This window comes from Dreissena polymorpha, chromosome 4 (genome assembly GCF_020536995.1).
Source record: "Dreissena polymorpha isolate Duluth1 chromosome 4, UMN_Dpol_1.0, whole genome shotgun sequence".
Lineage (NCBI taxonomy): Eukaryota > Metazoa > Mollusca > Bivalvia > Myida > Dreissenidae > Dreissena > Dreissena polymorpha.
This window is the reverse complement of record NC_068358.1, coordinates 2,958,221-2,981,895: the sequence shown is the minus strand read 5'-3', so window position 1 is coordinate 2,981,895 and position 23,675 is coordinate 2,958,221. Positions and strand designations below refer to the sequence as shown.

At 37.1% G+C, this 23,675-nt stretch overlaps 1 protein-coding gene and 2 long non-coding RNA genes across 3 annotated transcripts in view; 1 reads left to right on the top strand and 2 right to left on the bottom strand.

Moving 5' to 3' along the window:
- Positions 1 to 96: 96 nt before the first annotated feature.
- LOC127877969 (uncharacterized) lies at positions 97 to 19,389 on the top strand. The gene is made up of 3 exons (XR_008048685.1): positions 97 to 194; positions 16,483 to 16,533; positions 18,159 to 19,389. It is a non-coding gene; the product is annotated as an uncharacterized LOC127877969 (long non-coding RNA).
- LOC127877970 (uncharacterized) lies at positions 12,527 to 13,479 on the bottom strand. Its single transcript, XR_008048686.1, has 2 exons — positions 13,363 to 13,479; positions 12,527 to 12,750 (listed from the first exon to the last, which is right to left on the bottom strand). It is a non-coding gene; the product is annotated as an uncharacterized LOC127877970 (long non-coding RNA).
- A 668-nt stretch (positions 19,390 to 20,057) lies between the features above and the next one.
- Positions 20,058 to 23,675, bottom strand: part of LOC127877967 (NTF2-related export protein 2-like) — a 38,462-nt gene continuing 34,844 nt past the window's right edge. Inside the window, exon 4 of the mRNA XM_052424300.1 lies at positions 20,058 to 21,004. Within this exon, the coding sequence (XP_052280260.1) occupies positions 20,823 to 21,004 (182 nt within the window). The 3' untranslated portion in view covers positions 20,058 to 20,822. The remainder of the gene's footprint in view (positions 21,005 to 23,675) is intronic.

The window sequence follows — 23,675 nt, the reverse complement described above, 5'->3', positions numbered from 1 at the left end:
TATGTGTTATTTCATATGCAGCTTTTCCTAATGAAAAGGCTGCGTTCCACTATCACGATTGCGTTCCACTAAATTGTTGTTGTAGTTATTTTCCATACGGAATTTTGTTTTTCCTTTAGCATACATTCGGGCTCTGTAAGCATTTCGAAATAGTGATGTCGCGAGATAATGGATGGCCAGAACTAGTTGGAATGGTATCAAGTCATCAAATTCTACGTTTAATTGTATTTATCATTTGTAATGTATTGCGAAATAATGCCGAGTAATGGGTGTGTCATGATTGTTAGAACTTATAAATATTGCAACACTTAGATATAATATTCACCAAATTTATTTATAATGACATTACTTCTGAATTCATAGACTTTTGGCAATATACTGAACACATTTTCAGGGCTATAGATATCTTTTGGGGTATATTGGGTAATCAACCCCTGTTTTTGACAACAATAGTTTTTTTTGTAAATTCAATAGTTTTAGCAAAAAATTTCGCCCTCTACTTTTCAGCTTAATTGGGTTTTTCACCCTCATTTTTTTTTTAACTCAATTGGGTAATTTAGGGAATGACATATATACTACAATAAAAATCTACTAAGGGGACTATATTATATATACAAATGGAATTCAAAAAGGTACCTGTACATAACAACAAACAATTACTTAATTTTTTATCAAAGTTCATTCATTTTTGCGTTGAATAAGACAGAGTTCATGCAAATTGCTGCACAATTGATGAAGTTATGGCTATTCGGGTCCTTTTGAGTTGAATACCTTGACGGCATATAAACTATGCGGAACATTTTCTGGAAAATAACTAGTCTAAAAAATACGCCCGGTGTTCGTAAGAATTGCGTTTCGTGACGCAAGTTGTTTTTACGGGAATTATGTTATTAAACTTGTATTTGCGTTTTTGTACGCTTTATTTTGAATTTAATTACATTTTTGGTTATTTTAATTGCGTAATAACGCATAAACGCTTGTTATCTATAGCCCTGCATTTTATAATGAGGTTTAAAAGAAGTAATTACTAGTGAGGGCAGGGCCCTCGTTTCGGCCGTTTTGTTTATTGTTTTTTTACTTATATACCTTTGTTGCCAGCTGGTAACGTGCTATTGGCCTTTGATTAAATGCATATTTATGTAAATAACATTAAAATATAGCAATTTTAAGTGTTGAATGGTTGGTGAAAAGATCTTCTAAAAATCCCCTTTTCGCCGAAAACGACTCGAAATTAACCCCTCTAAGGGCCCCGGACCCAATTCCCCAAAGTACAGCAAGGGCGGTGGAGGGTGTATTTGTTGGACGGTAGTATTTACTGGACGTTGCATTGTTGACAAACTTGGTCACAATGACATGTGACCTCCATGCAGGGGGATATTAATAGCACTCGCATACTCAAAAGAAATCCCTTAGTGAAACCCAACCTGTAACCATGAGATTTTTGTTTGTCAACTACAATAGAGTAAGTCTCAATTATTTTCTTACAATTTATTATTTAAAAAAAACTGATGTGGTCAACCCACACACATTATTTGAATGATTAATTTTTTACATTAAAAATTGACACACTTTGTTTTATACAGATATCTGAATTCCTCGCAAAATGAACTAAGCAAACAATTTAATGAAATAGAAACAAATCTCATTGAACATTATAAATTCACAGTTAGGATTTTCTCCCTTGAAAAACAATATTCTTGTTTGCGCAAAAGATCTACAAGTAAACATGTAGATCTTCGTTTGCACTGATATTGGAAACAAATTATACCTATTAACTTATGCAGAAGACAACATTTTGCACCATCAAATTAATGTATTTACACCATTTAAATGTTTCTGTTAAAAAAATAAATAATTCAAACTCTTATTTGTTTCAAATAACTCAAATAATATAAATGTCTTAACAATACTCCTATACAGTGGAAAATTACCTCCCTTTAATGACTTCATATATGGTACATGTACATACGCATGCAAACATCGAACATATGTTAGTTTACATTTGCTTGTAGATGACGAACCCATGATGTATTTGTACATTTTTCATGAGATATTTCTTATTCTGAATTTGAGGATGTTATTCAAGAAAACCCCTATATTTTGTCAAATAAATACTGGCTAACCAGTACAGATTAATGTTTTCCATGCCACAATCTTTTATCTTATCATGTTAGAATTGAAACAATTTTCAATTGCTGAATCTGAATATGTTGAAGTTACCAAAATTGGCTTCTATTCAACAGGAAGTGTGCATGAAGTTAAAATTAGCTAGGCAAATGCCCCACTTTTTATGCCCCCCTTCGAAGAAGAGGGGGTATATTGTTTTGCACGTGTCGGTTGGTAAGGCGGTCAGTCCGTTCACCGAATGGTTTCCGGATGATAACTCAAGAACGCTTAGGCCTAGGATAATGAAACTTCATAGGTACATTGATCATGACTCGCAGATTACCCCTATTGATTTTCAGGTCACTAGGTCAAAGGTCAAGGTCACGGTTGCTAGAACCAGTAAAATGGTTTCCGGATGATAACTCAAGAACGCTAACACCTAGGATCATGAAACGTCACAGGTACATAGATCATGACTTGCAGATGACCCCTATTGATTTTCAGGTCACTAGGTAAAAGGTCAAGGTCATGGTGACTCGACACAGAAAAATGGTTTCCGGATGATAACTCAAGAACGCTTACGCCAAGGATCATGAAACTTAATAGGTACATGGATCATGACTCACAGATGACCCCTATTGATTTTCAGGTCACTAGGTCAAAGGTCAAGGTCACGGTGACTCGAACCAGTAAAATGGTTTCGGGATGATAACTCAAGAACGCTAACGCCTAGGATCATGAAACGTCACAGGTACATAGATCATGACTTGCAGATGACCCCTATTGATTTTCAGGTCACTAGGTAAAAGGTCAAGGTCACGGTGACTCGACACAGAAAAATGGTTTCCCGATGATAACTCAAGAACGCTTACGCCTAGGATCATGAAACTTAATAGGTACATGGATCATGACTCACAGATGACCCGTATTGTTTTTTAGGTCACTAGGTCAAAGGTCAAGGTCAGGGTGACTCGAACCAGTAAAATGGTTTCCGGATGATAACTCAAGAACGCTTACGCCTAGGATCATGAAACTTCATAGGTTCATTGATCATGACTCACAGATGACCCCTATTGATTTTCAGGTCACTAGGTCAAAGGTCAAGGTCACGTTGACTCGAACCAGTAAAATGGTTTCTGGATGATAACTCAAGAAGGCTTACGCCTAGGATCATGAAACTTCATAGGTACATTGATCATGACTCGCAGATGACCCCTATTGATTTTCAGGTCACTAGGTAAAAGGTCAAGGTCACGGTGACTCGAACCAGTAAAATTGTTTCCAGATGATAACTCAAGAACGCCTACGCCTAGGATCATGAAACTTCATAGGTACATTTATCATGACTCGCAGATGACCCCTATAGATTTTCAGGTCACTAGGTCAATGGTAAAGGTCACGGTGACTTGACACAGTAAAATGGTTTCCGGATGATAACTCGAGAAAGCTTACGCCTAGGATCATGAAACTTCTTAGGTACATGGATCATGACTCGCAGATGACCCCTATTGATTTTCAGGTCACTAGGTCAAAGGTCAAGGTCACGGTGACTCGAACCAGTAAAATGGTTTCCGGATGATAAATCAAGAAAGCTTACGCCTAGGATCATGACACTTCATAGGTACATTGATCATGACTAGCAGATGACCCCTATAGATTTTCAGGTCACAAGGTCAAAGGTCAAGGTCACGGTGACTAGAACCAGTAAAATTGTTTCCGGATGATAACTCAAGAACGCTTACGCCTAGGATCATGAAACTTCATAGGTACATTGATCATGACTCGCAGATGACCCCTATAGATTTTCAGGTCACTAGGTCAAAGGTCAAGGTCACGGTGACTTGACACAGTAAAATGGTTTCCAGATAATAACTCGAGAAAGCTTACGCCTAGGATCATGAAACTTATTAGGTACATGGATCATGACTCGCAGATGACCCCTATTGATTTTCAGGTCACTATCTCAAAGGTCAAGGTCACGGTGACTCGACACAGTAAAATGGTTTCCGGATGATAACTCAAGAAAGCTTACGCCTAGGATCATCAAACTTCATAGGTACATTGATCATGACTAGCAGATGACCCCTATAGATTTTCAGGTCACAAGGTCAAAGGTCAAGGTCACAGTGACAAAAAACGTATTCACACAATGGCTGCCACTACAATCAGATGATCAGATGATACGGAGATCAGTGAAGCTGTCCACCTCCACCAGCGTCTGGCCTTGGACTGTGTTAGGTGTGTTGTTGGATGCGTTGGTCCTGAACACCTTGCTCTTCCCTCTGTTGATGGTGAGGCCCAGTCTAGCTGAGTTGTCCGCTACCATGCTTTTCCTACATCTGTTGCTGGGTGTGGGAGAGAAGAGTCAAATCATTTGCAAAGGTGAGGTCTTCCAATTGTTTCCAGAGTGTCCACTGAATTCCATTCTGCTTCTGCTCCGTCGATATCTTCATTACCCAGTCTATGGCCAGCAGGAACAAGGAAAGTGAGAGTAAGCAGCCTTGCCTCACACCCATTTTCACTTCAAAGGCATCCGTGAGCTGTCTGCCATGAACGAATCTGCAGGTCATTCCTTCATAAGACTACCTGATGATGTTGTTGATCTTTCCTGGCACTCCGTAGTGTCTCAGAAGTCTCCAGAGGCACTCTTAGTCAACGTTGAATGCCTTTTCATAGTCAATGAAATTGACATACAGCGACGAATTCCACTCCAGGGATTGTTCCAGAATGATGCGCAGGGTTGCGATCTGATCAGTGCACGATCTCTCCTTTCGAAAGCCTGCTTATTGGTCACGGAAATGCGGGTCTACTGCGTCTTTTATTCGGTTCAGCAGGATGCGATAAAACACCTTTCCTGGGATGGACAACAGTGTGATTCCTCGGTAGTTGGAGCAGGAACAGAGGTCGCCTTTCTTTGAAAGCTTCATGAGGTAACCCTCTTTCCACTCTGTTGGAATTTCTTCTTCTTTCCATATCTTGCTGAAGAGTGGGTGTAGTAGCTCCACACTGGTCTCTACGTCAGCCTTAAGCGCTTCTGCCAGTATGCTGTTTGGTCCTGCAGCTTTGCTGTTCGTCAATTGCTTGATGGCGCTGCTGATCTCTTCCTTTGTGGGAGTGTAGCACTTGATTGGCAGTTCGCTTGTAGCTGGCAGAATCTCCGGTGGGTTCACAGGGGCAGGCCTGTTGAGTAGCTCCTGGAAGTGCTCAATCCACCTCTTCTTCTGCCCTTCGTAATCTGTTATTACTCCTCCATTTTTGTCCCTTACTGGCCTCTCTGGCTTTGCAAAGTTTCCGGCTAATCTCTTGGTGATGCAGTACAGATCTTAAGTTCTGTTCTAATAGGCTGCCTCTTCCGCCTCTGTTGCAAGCATCTCTACGGTGTTCAGCTTGTCTCCTCTAATACTTCGCTTGACGCTCCTATTTGATTTGGTGTCCTCTTATTGTGCTTTCACTTTTGCGGCTCGTGTTCTTCTGTTGTTTACACTTGCCTTCTTTTCTCATCTTTCTGCAATTTTCTGAAGCGTCACTGCTGATATCCACTCCTTGTGGGTGTAAGACTTGGAGCCCAGTACTTCTTGGCATGTTGAAGTCACTTATTCTTTCACGTTCTAACACTTCTGCTCTATCGTCTCTTCTTCAAGCAGCTCCTCTAGAACCTGGAACTTGTTGGAGAGTAACCTTGAACTTTTCTTGCTTCTAGGTGTCTTTCAGTGTGCCTGTGTTGCAATGTTTGGGTTGGCTGGGCCCCCCTGTCCAACTCTTCTTCAGCTTAAGTTTCAATCTGGCGACAAGGAGATGATGGTTGGAAGCCACTTCTGCTCTTAGCTTGACACGTACATCCTGAAGAGAGCGACAAAACTTTCTTGCAATGTGCAAGTGGTCAATCTGGTTCTCCGTTGACTGGTCTGGTGAAACCCAAGTTGCGTTGTGTATCCTTCTGTGATGGAAAACACTTCCTCTGATGACCAGTTGTCCTTCTCATCCTCTTTACTGTCAATCGTGGGGGTGTAGCACTGGATTATGTCCAAGTTGATCCTCTTCTTTTATGTAAGGAAAGAGGCCATCATGATCTGTGGTCTGTGTGCCTCCCACCTGATGAGTGCTCTCTGTGCAGACTTGGAAAGCATCAGGGCTACTCCCTGGGTGTGTGCTGCATCCTCCTGCTCATGCCCGGAGAACAACAGTAACTCGCCGGAAGTCAGTCGCTTCTGCCCAGAGCCAGTCCATCTTGATTCACGGATCCCTAGGATGGTGAGGTTGAACTTCCTCATCTCTTTGGCCACTTGTGCTGTCTCTCTGGTCTGGTAAATGGTTCGGACATTCCATGTAATGATTGTGTTCCTGATGGAGATGATGGTCTTCAGCCTGATGGCTTTTTACGTCCTCCAGCTCGAGGTCCACCTTCTCCCAGGTCCGTGATGTCTGTTGTTATTCTGTTTGGCGTTTCTGTAGCAATAAGGTTTCAACAGGGTAGGGTAGCTAGCACTACGCCCAACCCTTCTTCTTTTTCAGCACAGGCTTGTGACCGTCCTTGGCAGAGTTAATTTTCAAAATGCTTAGCCCTAATAGTTTGTTTCGGTCTTAGACGATGCAATTAGTGATCAATATTGATATCCGGTACGTGCGCTTCCCCTACCTTGTACAATAATGTCAATCTCTGGTGGTGTCGTATCTCATGTAGTGTGGGGAGGTTTAGATTGTCCAGCATGTTTGATAGGCATCCATCTTGTCTGGATTTGTAATCCCTGGTGATGAAGCATGTCGCAAATTGTTGGACTCGCTCTAACTTGTCTATGACTCCTTGCTGGTACAGGTCCCACAGTACACTCCTGTACTCCAGTTGAGATGGAATGAGCGCTTGGTATGCAATTTCCGGCAACTTTGGGTGAAGTATTTGAGGTTGCATGTCAGGAAGGCTAGTGTAGAGTTTGCTGAGTTTTCCATGTCAAGTCATTGGAGAAAGAGAGCCTAAGCATGGGTTCTCTTGGGCGTTTTTTGAGAATAGTGTTGTCATTGGATTCGAAGAATGAAGATTTTGATTTGTAACTGAGGAGATAACATTTCTTGGAGTAAAAACCTTAGTTCCCAATCCTGGGCCCATTTTTGTAGGTTGTCAAGGTCTTCTTGTAGAATTTGGTGGTCTTTAATTGATTTTATTGCTCTATACAGTAGGTAGTTGTCTGCGAATAGCCGGATGTGGTTTTTTTACTATTTCTGGTAGGTCGCTAATATGACAGAGAAAGAGCAGGGGCCCTAACACTGTGCCTTGTGGTACACCAGATCCTACAGCAACGTTACAGGACTTCCCTGCTTAACCCACCCCGCACATTTCACGTTGTGTGAGGAAGTGTGATATCCAGTTGAGTAATGAACCGCGGATGCCGGCGTTTGCAAGCTTCAGCAGTAGGTGTAGGTTGGGCATGGTGTCAAAGGCCATAATGAAATCAAGGATTATGGTGTCAAACTGTTTGTTCTGGTCATGGTGTCCCAGCAGGTCATGGGCTGTGACAAGTTAACAAGTTGGGGTTTCACAAGAGTATCCTGAGCGGAAGCCATGATTAAGGTGTGTCAATACTTTGTGCTTGTCCAGGTGGTTTAATATATGGCAACAGATAAGTCACAGATTACCCATTAGGTAGATTAGGCAACTGCCCATTGGCCCCATGATAATGTGACGACAAAAAAAAAGAATTATACTTTCGAAGCAAGTTCGCTTTGGCATAATGGTTTTATAACAACATTTTATAGCTATAAGTGGACATTGTCACATTCTATGTTTTGCCAGAAGTTGCACTGGTAGGTTAATTCAAACGATTGAAATCACCTTGGCACTGGGGTTCTAGTAGGCTCTATGTGCCTGAACGTTGCTAATGCGGCACTGCCAAAGATGATATGTTCTACAGCTTGGGGAGCACACAGGTGAGTGATCCTTGTCTGTAGTTCTCTGGTGAGTGGCGATCTCCATTCTTTAAGACTGGGGAAATTTTTGCATCTCTCCAGTCTTTTGGAAGCTTGCCTGTGTCTACTCACCGCTGAAAGATTGCAGCAATGGCTGGTGTTTCCTCTTCAGCCCAGGCTTGCAGTACTCTGTTTGGGAGTTTATTTGGACCATCGGCTTTCCAGACGTTGATGTGTTGATGTTATTCAGCAGCTTGAGTACATCGTCTTCACTCATGTGTAGTGAAAGGATGTTGTCACTAACCCAGCTTGTGAGTCGCGGAGCTGGCTGATATGTGTTGTCTATGGTGAAAACAGACTAAACTGATTTACCATTATTTCTGCCTTGCCTTTGCTGTGATGAGGTGTCCATGCTCTCGTAGAGGAGCTGTTCCTATGTTATCTTCTTTCCTAGACTGGATGTAATTCCAGAATTATGCTGTATTAATCAAAAGATAAAAAAAACTCAATTGAAAATTACCAGGGTATGTCTAAAGTATAAGAATAGTTCTTTTATATTTGATTTTTCCTTAATAATGAACATCTGCCTATAGCATTCATTAGTACTTGTATATACATTGATTACAAATGCTTCACACACAAAAGATAAAATGTGTTGTTATCAACATGGTGTGTTACCATTCTGGTTGCTTGCTTGAGCTACAAATGGCTTGCTTAAGAAGGTAGCAGATTTATTTTGTTTGTCCATTCCCTGAACAGTTTTTTTACTCAAATTTTTGGCCAAAATTCTGCCCCATTCACAATCGCAAAAAGTATATATTTTCAAAAATGACTGCCTAAATTCTGAATGGAAAGTTTTTTTAAAGTTTTTTTTGTCATTTGGCAAATATATTGACAATTTTGCATTTACATAAGTCACACTCGGTCTAAGTTTGATCTGCAGAAACAATAACATATGTTCAGTCTGATTTAATCCACTGTTGGGCCTCATTCAAACAGCACAGTTATAACAGGCCCACATCAGTTATAACACTCACTCACTCCCGGTTGTACTTTGTCCAGGGTTTTCCATGGAAATCCATGGAAAATATGAGGCTGGAGTATTCGGACTAAGTTTCCCGCCTTTTCCAGCGTCAATATTTAAACAAGAGCACCGCCTTGCGGGTGCAGACCGCTCATCTATTTTCTTTTTAAAGGTGAAGGGACTCTCATTTTCAATCACAAAGGAGGGAGGCGTGGAGTGAAGAGGGGTGTATAGTGTGGGGTTGTGGACATTTATTACATTATCTTCCAAAAAGCGAAAAAAAAAAAAAAAAAAAAAAAAAATCGGGGGGGGGGGGGGGGGGTGGGGTATAGTGTGAGGGTGTGGTGATAATTTGTGAGATGATCTTAAAAAAAAAAAAAAAAAAAAAAAAAAAAAAAATCAAAAAAAAAAATTTGGGGGGGGGGGGTGGGGTGGGGGGTGGGGTGGGGGTATAGTGTGAGGGTGTGGTGGTCATTTGTGAGACAATCTTAAAAAAAAAAAAAAAAAAAAAAAAATTAGGGGGGGGGGGAGGGGGGGAGGGGGGGGAGGGCACGGGGGATGGTTTGGGTGAAGTCTATTGTGGTATGTCAGGTAAGAGTAGTTTCATCAAAGTATCAATCAAATCTAATCATAAATAAAGAAGTTATGGCAATTTTAGCAAAATTTAATAATTTGACCTTGAGAGTCAAGGTCATTCAAAGGTCAAAGTAAAATTCAAGTTGCCAGGTACAGTAACCTCATGATAGCATGTAAGTATTTGAAGTTTGAAAGCAATAGCCTTGATACTTCGAGTGGATCGAAACACAAAATTTAACCATATATTAAAAGTTACTAAGTCAAAAAAGGGCCATAATTCCGTAACAATGACAACCAGAGTTATGCAACTTGTCCTTTTACTGTACCCTTATGATAGTTTGTGAGTGTTCCAAGTATGAAAGCAATATCTATGATACTTTAGGGGTAAAGTGACCAAAACATAAATCTTAACCAAATTTTCAATTTTCTATGTATAAAGGGCCCATAATTCCGTCCAAATGCCAGTCAGAGTTACATAACTTTGCCTGCACCGTCCCCTTATGATAGTTCATAAATCTTGCAAGTATGAAAGCAATAGCTTTGATACTGTAGGAATAAAGTGGACCTAAACACAAAACTTAATCAAATTTTCAATTTTCTAAGTATAAAAAGGGCACATAATTCTGTCAAAATGCCAGTCAGAGTTACATTACTTTGCCTGCACAGTCCCCTTATGATAGTTAGTAAGTGTTGCAAGTATGAAAGCAATAGCTTTGATGCTTAAGGAATAAAATGGACCTTAACACAAAACTTAACCAAAATTGTCAATTTTCTAAGTATAAAAAGGGCACATAATTCTGTCAAAATGCATGCCAGAGTTATCTAACTTTGCCTGCCCAGTCCCCTCATGATAGTAAGTAAGTGTACCAAGTTTGAATGCAATAGCATTGATACTTACTGAGAAAAGTGGAACTAAACGCAAAACTTAACCAAAATTTTCAATTTTTTAAGTATAAAAAGGGCACATAATTCTGTCAAAATGCACGCCAGAGTTATCTAACTTTGCCTGCCTAGTCCCCTCATGATAGTAAGTAAGTGTACCAAGTTTGAATGCAATAGCATTGATACTTTCTGAGAAAAGTGGACCTAAACGCAAAACTTAACCGGACGCCGACGCCAACGCCAACGCCGACGCCGACGCCAAGGTGATGACAATAGCTCATAATTTTTTTTCAAAAAATAGATGAGCTAAAAAAAGGGTGGAAAATTGTCCATGGTATGTGGAAATAGCCTGGAATAGTTTCCAGGGTTTTCCAGCCAGCATGGAATAAATACCGTCCAAATACTCCATGTAATCTGGAAAACCATGGAAAACCATGGATTTATTTCCAGGGTTTTCCAGATTACATGGAGTATTCGGATGGTATTTTTTCCATGCTGGCTGGAAAACCCTGGAAAATGTTCCAGGGTTTTTCCATGTTTAATATTCCATGGATGCCTGGTATAACATGGAAAATTGTCCAGCGTTTACCATGGTCACTGTCTGAATAGAAAAAGAAATTTCTGGTCTAAAAACAATATTCATGTATTAAATGAATACAATACTCACAGCTTAAGTAAATCATAATTTAAGGTTAGATTTAAACAAAACAAAAAATCAACATAATGCCTTAGTTTCTTCGATGTATTATTTTGTTCACAATTCATCAAAATATAACATCAGATTACAAATTGTGTGACATTTATTTAACAAATTAATTAGATCAATTAAGTGTTGTTTAATACATGCTTACAAAGCCCCTAGGTCCATTATCATAAATCAGGCCCTTACATAACAGAACAGGCGCTACTTTAAAAGTTAAAAAGTATAATGCAACCTTCACAACATGTATTCAAAGTAACAACATACAAGCAAGTCAAGTAATATACAGTTACAATTCACGAACCCTGTACAAACGATATACAAGAAACAAAATGAAAAATTTAAGTTATTTTAGCTGCTTCATGTATGTCACAATATATGTAGCTGCCCATGAGCACAAGGATACTATTTTTATGTCCCCCACTATAGTAGTGGGGGACATATTGTTTTTGCCCTGTCTGTTGGTTGGTCTGTTGGTTGGTTGGTCTGTTGGTTGGTTGGTTGGTTTGCGCCAACTTTAACATTTTGCAATAACTTTTGCTATATTGAATATAGCAACTTGATATTTGGCATGCATGTGTATCTCATGGAGCTGCACATTTTGAGTGGTGAAAGGTAAAGGTCAAGGTCATCCTTCAAGGTCAGAGGTCAAATATATGTGGCCAAAATCGCCCATTTTATGATACTTTTGCAATATTGAAGATAGCAACTTGATATTTGGCATGCATGTGTATCTCATGGAGCTGCACATTTTGAGTGGTGAAAGGTCAAGGTCATCCTTCAAGGTCAGAGGTCAAATATATGTGGCCCAAATCGCTTATTTTATGAATACTTTTGCAATATTGAAGATAGCAACTTGATATTTGGCATGCATGTGTAACTTATGGAGCTGCACATTTTGAGTGGTGAAAGGTCAAGGTCATCCTTCAAGGTCAGAGGTCAAATATATTTGGCCCAAATCGCTTATTTTATGAAAACTTTTGCAATATTGAAGATAGCAACTTGATATTTGGCATGCATGTGTAACTTATGGAGCTGCACATTTTGAGTGGTGAAAGGTCAAGGTCATCCTTCTAGGTCAAATATATGGGTCAAAATTGCTCATGTAATGTAACTTCTGCAATATTGAAGCTAGCAATTTTATATTTGACATGCATGTGTATCTCATGGAGCTGCACATTTTGAGTTATGAAGGGTCAAGGTCATCCTTCAAGGTCAAACGTCATATAGGGGGACATTGTGTTTCACAAACACATTCTGTTCTCAGCTACTTTCACTTTAATGCAATTTAGGTGCTTAATTTCATTAAAATACTTTTATATAATTTTATTGTTAAAAGAAATTCAGAACATAATGCATGTACATGTATTACTTTCCAAGTGACAATTTAAAATATAATTGCAAGTCTAAAACTTGTGTAGGCAGCTTAGTAAATTATAAGTACCCAGGTGGGATAAAATTACAGTTTTTTAAAACTTTTTTGTTAATTAGCTGGGCTTCAGTAGGTCGTGGATCTTTTATAGAACTTGTACTGCTGTTATACTGTACGGCTCCTGCATGATCTCTGAAAGAAAAACAAAGCAAACAATATTACAAGAAAGTCATAAGTTTTTTACATTCACCTGTAAAAGTAAATGTGCAGCAATCATATGATTGAATATCTATACTTCAATGCTCATTCATATTTTAATCTATTTTAGATATTTCATATCACTGCTCAAATCGGTACATCTGGCTTTTTTGTATTTGAGCGAACATTTACGATCCTAAGTAGTTAGCAATTATTTCTTTTCCATTTACTGAAATTTATTCTCTTAAAGTTTGCAAGCGGGCTTTAATCTTCTTGCAAACAGGCAACCACACAGGAAAACTGAGACTTTAAAGTGAATAAATTGGTGATTTAACTTATATTTTTATATGACTCTCTTTTATTTCGAAATTTATATTGTTGTTTTCTTAAATGCCCCAAAACGGGGTACACTAGCATGTATCTGGAAACTCAAACATATATAGGAATTTTATATTCAGATATTGCTATATGAAAGTTATGCTAATTTGCTAATTCATATAAAAATAACCTGTAATTGAAACTAGACCAAAATATTGGATACCAAAATGACAAAATACTTTCAGGTGGTTAACACTAAATTACTTATATGAGCATGACAATATTTACCATGAATTTGTGGCCATGTTAGTCCTCTTGGTAAATGCGCCAAAAGAGCCGCTTTGCTGTCTTGGGTTATTTCCCTGCCAAACTCTGCAGTATCTTCCATCAACTGGTCAGCTACAGTTAAAGCACATAATGAAAATGTATATAGAAAATAATTCAAGTATTTTTTAAATATTTAGTAAAATGGTCTTTAAATAATAACTTACAATGAAGTTAATACATCACAAAGCATAGCATAACAAAATTTGTTGGTATAATTAGTACAAATTTATTATTGCTATAATTAGAATGATGTGTAATTCTATTTGTATGAAAATGCACAGTGAAACCTAAAAAACAATGCTATTGGTTTAATAAATTTATTTATAAACATTAACAGCATTAATGAGCATTGAGTTCTCATCATGCACAGCACATAACTCCCTTAGCCTCAGTTCCCTAGCCATGCATTATGAACTTCCGATACTACATTCAAGCTTATTAATATCTCCACATAGGACTTCTTTTATCAAGCTGCAAACTGCACTTAGTGAAAATGTGTGTGACAGCTGCTTTTAAACTTCTATATTTGCCATACTTTTACCTAAAATGTCACATAAAAAAGGTCTACAATGATGACATAAGAAGAATAAATTTAAAGGAATATTTAGAAATAATGAAAAGCACAAACCTTCAGTTGTTGTTCTATTCCTAGACAGACTTCTGAAACACTTGTATGCATCACTTTTAACAACATTTCATGTCACTTTCCAAATGATATCCATACATTATTATTTTAAGAAATTCTTGTTAATGGAAAAACTCATTAACTCTACTGTTTGTGAAATTACATTAACTTCATTTTAACAACAAGTTTAACCTGCATATTTTCTTCAAAACGCCTACTCCAGAATTTCAATCTATCAGGTAAACTTTCTGTATTTGAACTCAGCCAATCAGAAAAGGCTGTGATATTTTATAACCAATAGATTAGCCGCAGACATATCTGACTCACACACAGGCTTCGCAGATAGTTTGTTAATTGCAAACCTGGACTGTAGTTAAATATTGAGTGTGTATACACCTTGAACAGGGTTAAGGAATTTAAACTTGTAGACATTGCTTTGAAAGTTACTACTATTACTTCTACTACTAGTACTACTACTACTACTACTACTACTACTACTTCTGCAAAACTACTACTACTATAACAACAGCCACAACATCAACAACAACAACTACTACTACTACTACTACTACTGCTACTACTACTACTACTACTACTGCTACTTCTACTTCTACTACTACTACTACTACTACTACTACTACTACTACTACTACTACTTCTACTACTACTACTACTACTACTACTACTGCTGCTACTACTGCTACTACTACTACTACTGCTTCAACTACTACTACTGCTTCAACTACTACTACTACTACTGCTGCTACTGCTGCTGCTGCTACTACTCCTGCTGCTGCTACTACTGCTACTGCTGCTGCTGCTGCTACTACTACAACTCCTGCTGCAGCGACTACTACTACTACTGCTGCTGCTGTTACTACTACTACTACTACTACCACTACTACTACCACTACTACTACTACTACTACTACTACTACTACTACTACTACTACTACTACTACTACTACTACTACTACTACTACTACTACTACTACTACTAGTACTTCAACTACTACTACTACTACTACTACTGCTACTACTGCTGCTACTGATGCTGCTGATGCTGCTACTACTGCTGCTGCTGCTACTACTACTACTTCTACTACTACTACTGCTGCTGCTGCTAATGCTACTTCCTTAACTACTACTACTACTGCTGCTACTAGTATTCTTATTATTATTTATACTACTATTGCTACCATTACAGCTACTATTCCTGTAAATGCTAAAACAACAACACAATAATAACTGCTACTACTGCTACTGTCACTTAAATTTGCACCAATAGTATAATTATCAGTAGTTTAACTGCTTGTACAACTTATACAACAACCACTTTTACTTCTACTCCTACAACATATTCTACTGCCAGCACCAGCATTACTACTTCTACTACAACTACTACTACTACTACTACTATAACTACTACTATTTCTGCCCAAACTATGCACATTGTTTTGTGTTTTATTCATATGTTGTGTAAATTGTTGAACTCTGATTTACTTTGAAAAAATGTGTTGCATTTTTATAAGTTATTTTCTCCTCTTATAAAGTCTTAAGTTTTTTCCAGGGTCAGCTGAAAATGTTAGAGTCTTTTCCATGCTTAAAAAATTCTATGTTCCACTTTCCATGCTATCTGGAAATATTTTCCATGGTTATCCAGCCTAAATCCAGCGTTTTCCATTCCTTTTCCATGCTTTTCCATCCAAGGCTGGAAAATGCTTGGAAAAAAAGTCCACGTTTCATGGACATGGAATAAAACCCTGGAAAACCCTGGAAACTGTTTCAAATTCCAGGGATTTCCATGGAATTCCATGTAATACCATGGATTTCCAGCCTAAGTTCCATGATTACCCTGGACGATGTACACCCAGGAGGCCCACATCAGTTATAACAGTCCCACATCAGTTATAACAGTCCCACATCAGTTATAACAGTCCCACATCAGTTATAACAGTCCCACATCAGTTATAACAGTCCCACATCAGTTATAACAGATCAGTTATAACAGTCCCACATCAGTTATAACAGTCCCACATCAGTTATAACAGTCCCACATCAGTTATAACAGTCCCACATCAGTTATAACAGTCCCACATCAGTTATAACAGTCCCACATCAGTTATAACAGTCCCACATCAGTACAGTCCCACATCAGTTATAACAGTCCCACATCAGTTATAACAGATCAGTTATAACAGTCCCACATCAGTTATAACAGTCCCACATCAGTTATAACAGTCCCACATCAGTTATAACAGTCCCACATCAGTTATAAGAGTCCCACATCAGTTATAACAATCCCACATCCTCAAGCAGATCCTTCTTTAATCTTACAGGTTAAACAAGAATCCATTGGCATGGATGTTCACAATTAAGACTATGGCACTAACAATGATAGAAGGAACATCGCATTAAGTGATGATGAAGCAGAAATATTATTGTTTGTTTTTCAGAACTGGGAGGAAGCTGCAGATAAGATTCGACAAGAATTTCCAAACATGATGGTAAAAAGAGTTGTTTGTTATTTGAAAACAAACATACTTAAAACTAGTCTCATTTTAATTTTCCAAATTTAGTATTACCTTTTTTTCTTGGGCTATGTTTGCTCAATATTAGAGGCATGTTTCAGGTTATGCTCACAAACAAAATTTGTACTGAATTGTCTTTAGTTCAAATATATCTGTTTGTTTACTGTGAAATATGCCTTTCGAAGTCAATTGCATGTATTGTGGTTTGTTTTATGGTCTGTTCAAGTCATTATAGCTTGCACCGGAACATTAAGCTATAACTGTAAATCCTCATTTCATAAAAACTATATTTCTGAGATAGAATCAGGGAATAAACATGCAAATTGCAATATCTGCTAGTAATATAAGCAATTAAATAGCACTTGGCTTTCAGCCTAAGTAGATTGATAAAACTGACGTCACATGTGATCAAATCAGGAGAAATCACAGGATAAATTTAGCTGACTCACACACTCTGTGATTTCACATGCTTGATTCAAGGGACTAATTCACAGTGTGGTAAAATGACAATTTTCAAAAAAATTGATAAAGTGTTGCACCTGATTGAACTCCTTTCCAGAGGTATTTGTCATCTTTTATGACTGTTAAACATGGAATTATTTCATATATTGCCCCAATGTCATATGAACGCATTCTCTAGTATACCGGTACTCACCTTATCCTGGTTGACATTTAATTGTTCATTCAAAGCAAACAAAATACAACTTTGTTCATTGAATATTTTTTGAAATTTATTATAGCCTCGTTTTTTTGAAAATGGGGCTGAATGCATTCCTAAAGTGTCATCCCAGATAACTGTAATTACTCCAAGTTTTCAGACATCCCTGTTTTGAGCTAAAATCATTATTTTTGTGATTCTTAAATTTCGGACTTACAGGTCATCGTCTACAATTAGTGACTCTAAAATGTCAGACATTTTTTTTAATGCTATTTTACCAGAAATTTGCCTTGTTGCGCTTATATGGTGTCACTTCGATCATGCGTTTTACCACCAGATTAAGGTCATAAAACCTAGCAGACGAATGCCTTCAGGCTATGGACCATTACATTAGTGCTACATGTATTTGGTAAATAACTACATGTATGTATACCCTTTATAGACAATGATATCATCCAACATCTTAAAAGTGAAGCATATTTAGAAGTAAATTATACTTTATGGCATGGTATTTTACAAGCACAAGCTAATATTCGTAGAATCTATTGACGCTATATGAATTGCATACCCATATCCGATTGTCAATGATTTTTTTTATAGTGTCTCTACATTTTCGACATCTGTGTGTTTTGTCTTTAAATTTTCGGACACCTATATTTTTATTTTTTTTCTGTATTGAAAACTTAAAGAGTAATGACTGTAGCTTGTGCAGTCTTCATGGGCTTATCAGGGATGACACTTTTCGTTATTATGGTATTTTTTTCGTTTAAGGCATTGTCTTCTTATAAGCAAAGATCCAGTCTAGGTGGAAAGTGGTGTCCCTGATAAGCCAGGGCAGACTGCACATGCTAATCTGAGACCACACTTAATGATTCATTAAAGTTTAATATAACCTTGTTACCCAGAGCAATCCTCATTCCAACTGCATTCATTGCAGATTCAGGCTGTCCCAGAGGGATCCATGGTTACCTTCGACTATAATGAAAACTGAGTCCGCTTGTTTATCGATGAAGAAAGCAAAGTTGTGACAACACCTATTATTGGATAGCACACCTTGACAATGTGTTTATGACTTAGTTTTATGTTTGGAAATAATTGTTCTCAACTATATGATTTTTAGTGAAATCATTTTTAGAGTCATGAATCAGTTATACAATTGCCCACTGTACTACTACTGTAGAAAACGCTAAGACAGATTGTACAACATTTTTAAGATCATGAAGAAATAGTTTGATAACCACATGCACTCCATTGTCTCGATAAGATATGGACATGTTAAAATCTATGTAAAGGCAAGCTTTAGTTGTTATTACTGAAAAAAGACACAATATATATTTCTTTCTTTCTGAAGAAGATAATGTTTTGCACAAGCACTTTTATTGATTAATTTTGAGATCTTTTTATCACACTTTTATGGCATCAGTGTTATTTCATGGATCAGAACGGTTAGTTGTGCAACATATGTTTAAGACACATGTGGTTAGCGTGTGGCTATGATATTAATTAGTGAAAACATCATTTTGAATGATAAAAAATCATATTGTAATGAAAAATCAACTTTTCTGAAAAAAAAAATTCACTATCAAATATATATATATTTGATAGTGATTTTTTTTCCAGAAAAGTTGATTTTTCGTTATAATATGATTATTTATCATTCAAAATGATGTTTTCACTAATTGGTTTAAGGAAGGCTCCTGTTCACATCTTTGTAAGAAACATCACTAGATTTTCATGAAATGTTTTTTTTACATTTACTGTACTTGTATGAAGTGAATTGTTCTTGTTATTTTGTATTTTTACTTTTCTTTATTAGCATGTACCAGACATATCAGTTAGCAACCTTTTTAATTTTTGGCTGTTCAATTTTTGAAATAATTATGAAATTTGTGTTGTATTAATATTAGATTTACATAAATACATGTATTGAAATCCAAACATATGCTTTTTGTTATTAATTAACAGTGCTATGCATGCGATTGCAAGATAAGAAAACACACTTTGTCCTTGCTTGCCAGCAATCTTACAATACCAAGGATAGAAACTAGCTGTTTACTACTTTCGTTAACCTGTCAAAGTTTTAGCTGCAAACCAAGTGCATAAAACATGTATCTGATAATTGCACTTTAATAATTGTAACAAAAATTGTAACAAAATAAAATCATACAACAGTGCAGCATTCATAAACACATTGTCTGTAACAAAATGTTTTTAATGAAATATTGCTGCAAATTGTAAATTTGTAAGCATTTTACAAAGCACAACTGCACAGCTGGACTACCAACTTTTAAAATGTACAAGCCCTGGTATAACAATTTGCTAGCCCAGTTCCCACAAATAACTACTTATGTCAATCTCTGAATCTCAGATTGAAAATCTAGTTACTAATTGGACAGTTATACCCAGAAATTTGTAATACGTCTGCAAACAAAGTTTTATAGTGGGTATATTAGAGACACTCTATCGGTCTGTCTGAATAAATTGATACAAGTTTGTGGAGCCAATTACTTACACATTTCTCAAGCAATTGATTTGAAAATTGACATGTTGTCATAATGAAATTGAGATTTAAAAGACTCAATGTTTATATGCTGTATTCCTGAGTTATGTGCCCTTTATTATGGCCCTGTTCAAGGCTGTGATGCCTTTGATAGTGCATGGTGATGAGATAATTTCAGTCACATTTGTTATAAAAACTCTTCTTCATATTGTCATTTCATAAGTCCATAGGCAGTTAACCCAGCGAAGGGTCTTAGAGGGGGAGCCATTTATTTCTGCCTTTTCAATTGAATGCAAATAACCTGTATATACTATGGAATAAGAAATGAAATTAAAGTCTCCAAAAGTTTAAGAACTATATTTATCTGTATTTTGTGGAGGTTGACAAATTAGATGGAACAAATGCCAACAAACTGTGTAAAATAGACTTTAGTGCACAATTTTTTTTAAACATTTAAGACATAAAAAGTTAAAAACTCATTGTATGCTAGAAGTTTATGGTCCAATTTAAAACACAATAATAGCATCAATTTATAACGCACAAATGTTATACTGAAACATTCAACATTGGTTAAAAATATATTGTTGATGTATTGAAACAGCTTAAATGAATCCATATGCTGGGGAACAAATACCTACAGTAATTTATCCCTCCATCAATTAAATCAAAGTTCACAAAATGTATTAAACAAAGATTGTGTTTTATGTTAAGGTGCCTGGTAAACAAAATTACCAACAAATATGAAATTGAACACCAGCATACTATTTGAATTATGGTACTCTCAACAACTTAATACTATTTGTACAATACAAAAAAATTACTTTATAAATTTGCATTGAGAAATTACAATAAGATCTGTGTGTACTTTTTCATTGATAAAAAACCACATGTCATTCACATAATCAGAATTAAAAATCATATTTATGTAACAATACACACAATTTTGGAGACAAAAAAATGGTTTCACTTACTCCTGATCTTACAAAGATTGCCCTGATTATTCTCCAATCCTTGTTACTATGCCTTGCATAGGCTGAATTAAAGATTCAATCAATTTGCATTGTCATTTCTTTTGAGTTTCATAAATTTGACACTAATATAGTACAATCAGGAGTCAGACTTGTCTTGGAAGCGGCAGGTGTCGCGCGCTATCTTCCAGAAATTGTTTCCAGATATTGTCTCGGGTGTGAGCAGAAAACTCTGGTGGAAGGATTTCAGTGCATTGTTAGGAAACTTCACAGTGCCAAATGTCTTAACAATGATGTAGAGTTGTCCCGCAGAAATTGGTCCTGAAATATAGATGGAAATGAACCTGGCTCTGGGGAAACATGGTTAACCCTTTGCATGCTGGGAAATTTGTCGTCTGCTAAAATGTTGTCTGCTGAATTTCTAAAATTAGCATTTTCTTCGATTTTTTTCAAAGAATACTATCAGAATAGCAAACAGTTTGGATCCTGATGAGACGCCTTGTTCTGTGGCGTCTCATCTGGATCCAAACTTTTTGCACAGGCCTTCAAAATTCGGTTCCCGCACTGAAAGGGTTAAATGCATGTGTGTCAAGTGTCCCACCAGACTAGCCTGTGCATCCACCACAGGCTAATCAGGGACAACATTGGATTTTGACTAAGAGACTTCATTTAAATGAAAAAATGTCATAAAAGTGGAAAGTGACATTGAAGATGATCCCTGATTAGCCTGTGCAGACTTCACAGACTTCACAGTCAAAACTTTATGCACATGCTGATCTCTAAAAGTGCTAAGCTTGACTCGCCTACATTTACCAAAATACAAGTGCCATACCACACAGTGGTTTAGATGAGTAAGAAAAGTTCAGAAGCGTCGAACATCCAATGTTCACACCTAACAAAACCTTGATTTCTATCTAACGGTAATGCAATTTCATAATTCAACTTAAGCAATCATCAGACTTAGTAGGTTGTATTTTTATACGCCCGTCTATGACGGGACGTATTATGGTATACCCCGCGTCTGTCCGTCCGTCCGTCCGTCCGTCCGTCTGTTAATGTCGTACGTAGGAGTGAGTGCTTGTATTTGACAGGACTTTCAACATATAAATGCAAAAAACAATTCTTCTGACGCCCGTATGGGTTGTATGTTCAATGGATATAGACCTCGACGGCACCGCTCAATTGATGAGCCTCGAGACGACTGGAAACGGTGAAACATCTTTGTTCATGTGTATAAAGAACTGAAACGATACTTTTTAAATGCTGTAGGGCATGTAGTTATGAATTCTTCACATGCACATGTGTGTCATGTGAAAAAATGCAAATTTATTCATAACAATAAGACGTCATGTATATATCTCAAATAAAGAGTTACTGTTTGAATAAACTGATCCCGGCCGATGCCCAAAGTGCACACAGGACGCCCCCAATACCCATCAATCACGCTAACTTAAATATTATCAATTAACAATTGTGAACAATAGAAACCTTGATTTCTATCTAACGGTAATGCAATTTCATAATTCAACTTAAGCAATCATCAGACTTAGTAGGTTGTATTTTTATACGCCCGTCTATGACGGGACGTATTATGGTATACCCCGGGTCTGTCCGTCCGTCCGTCTGTTAATGTCGTACGCTACGTCAAATATCCTTTGACAGATTTTCTTCAAATTTTAACACAATCTTAATATTGATAAACCCTGATCCCCTTTCGTTTTTGACGGAATTCTGAATTGTCGTTCCAGAGTTATGGGACTTTGTTCGTCAAAATTTCGTGATTTCATTGAATGTCCTACCGTAGCTCAAATATCCTTCGATGGATTTTTTTCAAATTTCAACACAATCTTAATATTGATAAACCCTGATCCCCTTTCGTTTTTGACGGAATTCTGAATTGTCGTTCCAGAGTTATGGGACTTTGTTCGTCAAAATTTCGTGATTTCATTGAATGTCCTACCGTAGCTCAAATATCCTTCGATGGATTTTTTTCAAATTTCAACACAATCTTAATATTGATAAACCCTGATCCCCTTTCGTTTTTGACGGAATTCTGAATTGTTGTTCCAGAGTTATGGGACTTTGTTCGTCAAAATTTCGTGATTTCATTGAATGTCCTACCGTAGCTCAAATATCCTTCGATGGATTTTTTTCAAATTTTAACACAATCTTAATATTCATAAACCCTGATCCCCTTTCATTTTTGACGGAATTCTGAATTGTCGTTCCAGAGTTATGCGACTTTGTTCGTCAAAATTTCGTGATTTCATTGACTGTCCTACCGTATCGGATTTACCATGTTACAATGTTAAATTATCAAGTATTTACATATTCAACTGGATGAGATTTGACTGGAACATTGGAATTCCATACACACATACTCAAATGGGTGAGTTGAACATATTTTTTTGACAAATATTCCAGCTGTCTTCTGCCAACTGAAGTAAAAAAATGATTCAAAGGGTTATTTATTACCTTACTACTTCATTGGCGAACGACGGGCGTATCATGCGCTCATGGCGCAGCTCCTCAGTTATAAATTGTTGCAATGAACTATTCTGTAAGGTTACAATATATATTCTATTAAAAAAAGATATTCTATTTTCTAAAAAATCAGTTTTACTTCCAATGTTGCTATAGACACTGCTAATGATCAGAACATGTTGTTCAGCACATTCTTAAAAAACTTATCATCTGGTATACCTTTAAAGTAAAATTAAAATGTTAGATACAGATGATATATATATATAGCATGTCTATCCGTAGAATTGGCCCTCTTTATGGATACATACACGTTTTCGAAGTGAACAAAAACAAACACACGCATGTGTTTTATGTCAATCTACAGTTAAATGTGAATTCTTGGACATAGCAACGAAAACTGCATTTAAATCGGCAATGGTTTAACAAAATACTGGCTAGACTTAGCTCCCTGTATTAATCTGTTTCATGTACAGTTGTCTCAAAGTATTAACCCTTCTGATTGGTTGCT